Source organism: Sinocyclocheilus grahami, unplaced genomic scaffold, assembly GCF_001515645.1.
Source record: "Sinocyclocheilus grahami isolate Dianchi unplaced genomic scaffold, SAMN03320097.WGS_v1.1 scaffold179.1, whole genome shotgun sequence".
Taxonomy (NCBI): domain Eukaryota; kingdom Metazoa; phylum Chordata; class Actinopteri; order Cypriniformes; family Cyprinidae; genus Sinocyclocheilus; species Sinocyclocheilus grahami.
In genome coordinates this window covers 1,169,727-1,179,402 of record NW_015505358.1, presented here as the reverse complement: position 1 = coordinate 1,179,402, position 9,676 = coordinate 1,169,727, and the positions used below count along the sequence as shown (strand labels likewise).

Genomic DNA, 9,676 nt, shown 5'->3' with positions numbered 1-9,676 from the left:
GGTGATGAGAAAGTCACATGATGAACCAAAGCCCATCACAGGCAGCTTTTAAATAATAGCATATATAGAAGGTGCGCCGTGTCTTTCACACAAACACTAAACACTATCACGGTAACACACATGAAACTGAAATAATGCAATAAACATTCATTTAACAACATTAGGTGTAACACACAACCCTAATATACAAAACTGATAAGAAAAAACTAAGAAGAAACAGTTATTTCAACAAAAAAACATCAAATTTGAAATGTAACGCATGGAATTCTGGGAATGTCAATTTACGGTTATTCACTGTAAATTATACGGCCTATTTCACTTCCAAAAACGGTATACTACTGTAAAATTAATGTCCAATACATGTAATGTCCAATACAGTTTTTCACTGTATGTAGTAGGGGAATTTACCGTTAACGATTTAACAGGTTTTTACTGTAGCATTTTTACAGTCTTTTACCGTTAAATTCACGGTCATTTTTTACAGTGTGTAGTCGGCCGTATGCTAATCTCTCCGCACCTGTGTGTGTGAATGATGGGCCGTTGGCAGCGTCTCTCAGGTTTGTTTCGTGTCTGATCAATGAGCCTCCTGTCTGACCTCCTCCAGGTGGAGCGCCTGCGTAAAGAGCAGAAGAGTTATTGATCACGCTCCAAGACTGTAAACACATGCTGGCAGCTCTGCATGCCTATTAGATTCCTCTTGTTGTGCTCTGTGTTGAGGGATTTTTCGATTTTGGTTTTAATCAACAGAAAGATGAAGGTTATCAAATGCACAACAATGCCAGCCTGTACGAAGGGGAACGGGAACAGTGAAATCTGTAAGAGCAGAGAAATATGTATTTCCCCTTCTTTTGTATTAGTTTGATTACATTTTATTCACTGTTAATTTTTCCTGAAGGAATACAACAAAAAAAATTGGTCATCATTTACCCATGTTGCTCAAAACCCCAAATTCAGTGAATACATTTTGGTCAGTTTGCCATACGAGGCTACCATATGACCTGGAATATAACCCAAAATATAAACCCAGATTGATCACAAACAATCCTCTGGGTCAAGATGTTATAATGATAGAACAAGTCATTTGGATTGGCTGTTGGATTGTATCAAATCTTGAAAATGGGTTGTTCAAAAGAAAATAATAAATTCTGAAATCAAAATAGATCACATTCTCGCAATGGGTTTGGATCAAACCGTCAGTATGATAATCTGAAAACCTCTGTGTTTGGATCAGGTTAATAGAGTGTAGCTTTGAAAAACTGATAAAAATTGGATTACCTGATTCTGGATAGCAAAACATGAGGTTTCTAAATCCAGATCATTCTGATCCAGATTAAACATTTTGAACAGCTGGGTTTAGGTTACTAGCTCTGGCTTCATCTGTTTCCATTAGAAACTATCCACATAGTACACTGTAGTATAGCTGACAGTGCAGAACTCTATAATTTAACAAGGTCTTTAAAGACTCAACTTTCATTATGTTCATCAATGTGCATGCATTGTGCATGACTGTGAAAAATACAAATAAACGTGATAATTAGTAATTTAGCAGTCAATAAGCAATTCTATGTCTGTTGCTTTATCACAGCTCAGCACATGCTTATCTGATTAGAGCTCTTAATAAAGACGTAATCTCATAGTTTTTATGATAATAATATGTTAATAAATATAATTACGTTCCGATTTTCTCTCCACGTGTAAATATGTGACGTCTTGTTGAACAGATTAATTTCTCCTCCTGGATTGCTGAATTTCTCTTTTAGCTCGTAGGCTTTATTGGTTTAAAGTTTATTGGTTTTAATGAGCTCAGCAGTGGCACAATATGACTATAAGAAGATTATATCTCGAAGCTCTAAATCGCATCATCTGGCTGTAATCTCTAATCCCAATTCACTGCAGTACTTCCTCCCACACAGCGCATCAAACACAAGCACAGAGGAATTAAAAGTGCGAGAGACCTATACTTGTCATGGAAATGTCTTTTTGAGCTCAGCTGGCAGAGCACAGAGAACACACACACTGATTCACATTTAAAAAAAGCCATATCTAGAGACAGGAAACTCACAGAGATGAAGGGGAAACTCTGACCAGTGCATGTTTATAATGCTGAGTTGTTAATACAAAAATTGATTTGACAGAACGTTGCAAGGACGATAGGCTTATCTTAAAGGAACATTCCACTATTCCTTTAAGAAAACTAGACCTTTTTGCATTTTAGAACATTTCAAATCACTGTTCCAACAACCAAAATAGAATGTCTTGAAAACAGTTTGTAAGCTGGTTATGCGGCCACCTAGTAACCACCAAGAACACCCTAGCAACAGCATAACAATGTGCTGAAATCCACTCAGAACATTCTATAGTATCGAATGCAGCACTAAGATCAAGTAAAACTAGCAATGAGACACAGCCTTGGTCTGACGCAAGAAGCAAGTCATTTGTAATTTTAACAAGTGCAGTTTCTGTGCTATGGTGGGGCCTGAAACCTGACTGAAATTCTTCATAGAGATCTTTTTTTTGCAGGAAGGAGCACAATTGAGCAGACACAACTTTTTCTAAAATTGTAGACATAAAAGGAAGATTTGAGATGGGTCTGTAATTTGCCAGTTCACTAGGATCTAGTTGTGGTTTCTTAATAAGAGGAACCTAAAGTTCCTAAAGACAACGACGAGTTAATAATATTGAGAAGTGGTTCTTCTGCTACAGGTAACAACTCTTTCAGTAATTTAGTGGGTACAGGATCTAACAGGCATGTTGTTGGTTTAGATGCAGTGATAAGTTTATTTAGCTCTTTCTGTCCTATAGCTGTAAAGCACTGCAGTTTATCTTTTGGTGCAATGAATGAAGCTAAAATATTATACGCTGTAGAATCTACATTTGCTATTGTATACATCTTAGCAACTGTATAGGAATTCCCTGGCAACCACCCACAACATCCTACACTGTAAAACATAATCATCATTTGAATGGGAAAAGACTGTTAATTGGATAAGGTTCTCTAAACTGTAATAAATCTACACTGTAAAAAATGATTGTGCTTTTAACAGTAAAAGACTATAAAAAGGCTACAATAAAAACCTGTTAATTGGTTATTGGTTATCAGTTTCCATACTATATACGGTGAATGACTGTAATTACATGTAATGTAATTTTACAGTAAAATACTGTTAAAATTACGTTTTTTGGAGGTGAAAAAGAAAAACTGTAAATTGGCACTCCCAGAATTCCCTGCATGACACTTCATATTTTATGTTTTTCGTTGAAATAACTATGTTTCTTCTTAGTTTTTTCTTATCAGTTGTGTACATTAGTGTTTTATCTTACATCGAATATTGTTAAATTAATGTTTACTGCAATATTTCAGTATCATGTGTTTCACCGTGATGGTGTTTAGTGTTTGTGTGAATGACACTGTGCACCTTCTATGTATGTATATATATTAGTATTTTCCTTCTCAGCTTTTGGAAGAGTTGATTGTGATGAGCTTTGATTCATCATGTGACTTGATCTCATCGTCACCTGTTTTTAGTGGTTATCAGTGCATTACAATGGTTCAAAACAGATATTAGTACTTCAATATGCTGGTTTATTAACATTACATCAGTTAATGAAATACGTTTTTTTATTGTGAATTTAAGCTAAGTCTGTAAAACCTCAAATGTTGCTACCATATTTTTAACGGTGAAGTTATGGCAACAACAGCTGCCGGTATTTTACTGTAAATTTTACAGTGTAATGGGGCATTTCATACTGTTAGATTTACAGTTTTGGAAGTGAAAATAAAATTATGAAGTTATGTTAAAATTTATAGAGAAAAAGAAACATAAATTGACATTCCCAGAATATTTTAATTTTTACTTTATTTTCTGTGTAATTTTGTTGTGTTTTTGTCATTTTTAGTTGTTTTATATATATATATATATATATATATATATATATACATGCATGTGTTTGTATTTATATATACATAATAAATATACACAGTACACATACATATATTATGTAAACAATATATTTATTTTGGATGCGATTAATCGTGATTAATCGTTTGACAGCACTCATTTTTTATTTAGTTAGTTTTAGTTATTTTAATACTTCAGCTTTAACTGAAAATGAGAATGCCTTGGCAACTAGCAGAAGTTTAAGTCTTTATATACAGTATATTTTTTATTATTACAGATAACGTTTTGAGTAACAAAATGTTTTAGCTTTAGTTAACGCTGATCACTCTGGTGTGAAATGAACTTCCTTTTAATGCATAGCCTGTACTGTAGCTTTACCTGGCAGCTCTGTTGATGTCGGGTTTCTTAGCAAGTTTCTTAGGAAAATTTGCACTCTTTGCATTTTTGCCCAAGGTTTTGAATGCAGTCCAGATCCACTTTGTACCTGGAGAGAAGCCTCTTCAAATTCTGTGGCACCCGATCAGTCCGTCCTATCTCAGCTCCTCACTTGGTCGTGTAGCTCCCTCCGGCTCTCGGAAAGAAAACCTTCCTGCAGCTTTCTTCATTTTCAACATTAGCAGTCAGAAAAGATGACCTGCTCAGAGGATTTGCTTCATATTTCACCTCGAGACTCTTGTGTGTCATTTATCGCTCCTGATGGCCTCTCCTGGCACAAGAGCACTGCTTTTTTAATGTTGACACCGGCCTATTTCCTAGTAATTCTATATAGGGCCCATCACTGGACTGTCATCTTTCTGGGCATGTTGTGATTTGTTCAGAGAAATCTGAAGCACTTTTGCCATCTGTGCTGTTTAGTTTTGCATGTCTCACGTCAAATGAAGGACACAATTGTGTTGGAAGACAGGATGAGTTGCAGTCTTTATCATTCTTTCATTATGTTTACGCTAATTCTGATCTTGTCAAGCTCAACAGTTCAATAAATATTTGAAAAACAACGATAAAATATATTGTTCTTGGTACAAAGCACAAACACATTGACTGCAAATAATGTGGTGTATCAGGTGCACATGGTGTAGCACTATTCATTGTTACTGAAAGTAATAAATAACTTGATATTAGACTGTAACTGCTTGTTTAGCATTGGGACCTTACCTCTTAAAGGGATAGTTCACCTAAAAATTAAAATTCTGTCATTAATTACTCACCCTCATGTCGTTCCAAAGACCTTCGTTCATCTTCGGAACACAAATTAAGATATTTCTGATGAAATTCAAGAGCTTTCTGGCCCTGCATAGACAGCAAGGGAACTACTGTTTCACATTCAAGGAACAGAAAGATAAGGACATTGTTAAAAATAGTCCATTACAGGCAAAAACAAGCAACTGACAAATGACAAGCCATGAATGCAACAGAATGGAATGCTGATGAAGTAAGAGAAATAAATAATAATTATATAAATAAAATAACGTTTTTAACTGAGAACAAGCATATTGTACAACCAATGCATGTCAAGAAAAAAAAAACATTGTACATCAAGGATACAGTTGCATATTGCTCTCAAGTTCTTACTTTTAGATATTGTTTCCAAATACATTTTAATATCAGTTTTAAATTGTTCAAACAGGCAGCAGATGTTTTTTTCAAACCATCTGACTTGAATGAATATAGTGATGATCAAACGTAATAATTAAATAAAAATACAAGATTTGTATCACCATCCAATGAGATACAACTTAGCATCAAATCAGCTCACAAAAATGAACAATCTCAGCTTCTTTTTGTAAATAATTTTTCAGTTATCTCCAAAAACAAACAAACAAATAAATAAATAAATACAAATCCTAAATAATAAAGAATAATAGAATTATGAGACAAGCCTTTAATGGACTTCATTTTTACATTTACGATAAATATTTTCTGGTGGTATATAGAGGGTAAATTATTTTGCATTTTAATTCACAAAATTAATAACAATATGCATACTGTCATTATATATATATTTTTTTATAAAATGTATACAAATTTTAAATATAAATGAATTAAAATAAATTAGACGTTTAAAAAATGACAGCAATATATCAAGCATACAGGGGAGCCTTAACATAACCCCTGGGCGACAGCAGTATGGTAGGCCCCCCAGCCTAGATATTTTTTATTATTATTTTTATATATTTAATATTTATTTGTATTACATTTACAGCTCTGTTCCAGAGCCAGAGGGATTACAAAAGCACAATTCAAACAACTCTGTTTACCAATGTATGGTGCAATAATAATAATAATAAGAAAATAAGTAGAAAAAAAAACACTCACAAAAAAACTAATATTTGTTCGGAGCGTTCAGCCTGTCATTCGCCTCTCTGTCGCTTGGGGCGATATTGAGTTCAAGTGACCCGACACAACCGGTGTGAATCAACAGAAGAACAGCCTGTTACCCACAGTTCCGTGCGCTCGCAGCCATTTCGGTTTCCTCATCCGCAGTTTAACGTGCTGCGGCTCAAACGCAAAGTTTATTTCTCTTATTTCATCTTAATTTGACGTGTTTGAGATTCCAAAGGAAGATTTTTCTGCGCGAGCGCGTGTGAAGACTTTAAATCGCCAACATGCCGCGGATTATGATCAAAGGAGGCGTGTGGCGCAACACTGAGGTTCGTTTAGAAAACACTCAATATTTCCAGCAGCAAAACTGCATTCATCTTCAGCGTGTCGTTCATTAAAGGCATTTGAACTTCATATTTATGAGAAATGTACGCCTATCTGCATTGATGTGGTTTTATTTGCTGCTTTATTTATGTCGTGACACGGAATGCGTTCAGAACGCGATGCGTGTTTATTTTTGAAATGCAGAAAATATCAACAACATGAATCCAAATACCATAATTTCCCCAAAAAGTGTGTGTAGCCACACAGTTGAGATTGTTTTAAGCACGATTATTAATTACAGTAGGTAAATACTCTCGCTGTGTCAAAACTGAGCACAAAAATCAGATAATACTTTAATTTCATACTTTTCAAATATTACATCACGTATATGAAAAGTTAAAATATCTGTTTTGTTTTTTTTTTTACTATGAATTTTTTGCAGGCCATTTATTTTATTCATTAATTTTTTTAAATCTGATTTGACCCTCTTACTCTAGCACACTCTATTTTAATTCTAACAGAAAAAACTTAATCCTCTAGCACTTGAACTCTATTCTATTTCTATTCTTACTACTTGTCGTCTTTAGAAAAGAAAAGAAAAAAGTGAGCCTCTGACACTAGCATTCTATATTCTTCTATTCTATCTTCTTGTTTTCTTTTTATTTATTATAAAAAATGACCCTCTGACACTAGCATTCTCTATTATTTTTCTATTAGATTGTTTTTCTTTTTATGTATTATATATTAAAATAAAAACTTGCCAACCGAGACTTGTCACAGCACTTGCATGTTATTGCCCTTTTGTTGGTTTTGATTACTTCTGTTGATAAAAGTGTGTGCTAAATGTGCATTTATTTTATCATCTATTTATTAATATACAGCTTGCATGGAAATGACACGCATACAAATATATTCTGCTCACAAGTGTCATTTGCTTTGGTTTTCACTGACACTTATCGTCTTGATAAACAAGTAGGCCTACGCTAGCTTTTGAGAGAACTCTATTAGGCTCATTTATTCTGGTGTAAAGTGCTCAAAAACTAAAATGATTTCACCCTTTTTTGAGCTTTGCATTAGAATTTGCAGCTTGGTTCGATTAGTCGAGCGATCTGTTATTTGAGTCGTCTTGTTGTTGCGTCCCTGATCTGTTATTTAAGACCTCTTTAATTATTCATGTCTTTTATGTGATTCGTTAACAGGATGAGATTCTCAAAGCAGCTGTAATGAAATATGGCAAAAATCAGTGGTCTCGAATCGCATCCCTGCTGCACCGCAAATCAGCCAAACAGTGTAAAGCCAGATGGTGAGTTTCTATCGCTCAAGTTATGTCTCAAAACCTAGTGATCATCAGCATTTCTGAGCATCATAGCTGAATTTGAACATGCCATGATGCCCAAATATACAATTTCTTGGTCTTTTCTTGAATCAAAGCTATTCCAGGTCTAATGTTTGTCTCTTATGATTGGTTTCTCACAGGTACGAGTGGCTGGACCCCAGCATCAAGAAAACAGAATGGTCACGTGAGGAAGAGGAGAAACTTCTTCACTTGGCCAAACTGATGCCTACTCAGTGGAGAACTATCGCCCCCATCATCGGACGAACGGCCGCTCAGTGTCTGGAGCATTACGAATATCTGCTGTAAGCACAGTTTGATGCAAAATACAAACAACATTTCACCACTGAAGTGTTTCTGTTTTGTGTGGAAGCCCGTTTCCGCCACTGAATAAAAAAATAAAAAAGGTAGTTGCACATTTTTATCCCACAGTTCTGACTTTCTCGCAGTTGCTCTCAATTGCATAAATTATAGACTCGCTATTGCAAATTATACAGTCAGAATTGAGAGATAAACAAGTTGTAGTAAGGAAATGTCAGTTTTTTTTTTCCCTAAGAATTGGACTAAGAATTTATATCTTGCAATTCTGAGAAAAGAAGTCAGTCTTTCAGAGTTTTTTTTGAGTTTACATTAGTGGTCGACCGATATATCGCCAAAGCCGTTATATCGGCCGATATTTGGCATTTTTCAAATATCGGCATCGGCCGATAAGTTCGAGGCGGGACTTTTATTTTGACGGTGCCTGAGCACTCAGTGCTCACATTCTCCCTCTTGTTCGCCGTCGTCGTTAACAGTTCTGTCTAATACGTATAGAAGTCTGTCTAAAAATCCGATAGAACGGTTAAACAAAGGAATTAAAATGTATACAAAAAGTATTATAACGATTGCTTTTATATTATTGTAATAGAAAGGCAAACATTATAATACTTTCTCATTTGCTGTCAGCTTTCAGCAAATATGCATTTACATCATTTGAACAAATCTTTGAATGGCTAATGAAAATGTAATTTCACAAACCTTGCAAACTTAGTCGAATCCAGTGCAAATTGAATGCTTTAAACATTAAATTTGTGATTTCAAATTATGCTGCGCTTTATGCATTTGCCCACTGCCATGTTCATGTCATTTTCACTGTGTGCTGTATGTAAAATGAGTGTTACTTTGGCTTTATTTGAAAAAATATGATTCCTAATGCACACAAACTTCCCAGAATACGGAGTGCTCTGTTGGTTACAGTTTGCTTACTTTTTAATTATATTTTTATTAAATATTTATTTATTTGTGGAAAATACTTTGTCATCTAAAGTACAAGTATGTTTATTTTACAAATGTATTTTTTGTATTTTAAAAAATAACATCTTTTATCCATTTTCAAATTATTTCAAATTTCTAATTAAAATAAATACATTTATATCGGCCACACTGCTTTCCAAGATATCGTCTGTCAAAAAACCACTAGTTCAGGTTTGCGTGACATAAACTTTCTGTTGTGAGTTACAAAGTCAGAATTGCAAAAAGAAAAGTCAAACTTGTGAAAATAAAAAGTTGCAATTACTTTTTTTTAATTTATTTTTATTCCTTGGTGGAAACAGGCTGCCAAATCTTTATGAACAATGCGCTGAAATCAATGTTAACCTTTTGCAATCTAGTCTAATTCTAAATGTTTTGGTCATATTATGCAAGTTTAATCCTTTGCAGTTGTCAAGTCATGTTTTTTGGTTGTTTGAAAAATCTACTTATTGATTTATTTATGATTACAGAGATAAAGCCGCTCAGAGAGAGAATGAAGATGATGTGGGCG

General features: G+C 34.3%; 1 protein-coding gene across 1 annotated transcript in view; it reads left to right on the top strand.

Annotated features, from left to right (window-relative positions):
- Window positions 1-6,339: 6,339 nt before the first annotated feature.
- Window positions 6,340-9,676, top strand: part of cdc5l (CDC5 cell division cycle 5-like (S. pombe)) — a 22,008-nt gene continuing 18,671 nt past the window's right edge. Inside the window, 4 exon segments of the mRNA XM_016284035.1 lie at window positions 6,340-6,547; window positions 7,742-7,845; window positions 8,019-8,180; window positions 9,636-9,676. The exon segment at window positions 9,636-9,676 is cut by the window's right edge and continues 3 nt beyond it. Of these exon segments, the coding sequence (XP_016139521.1) occupies window positions 6,503-6,547; window positions 7,742-7,845; window positions 8,019-8,180; window positions 9,636-9,676 (352 nt within the window). The 5' untranslated portion in view covers window positions 6,340-6,502.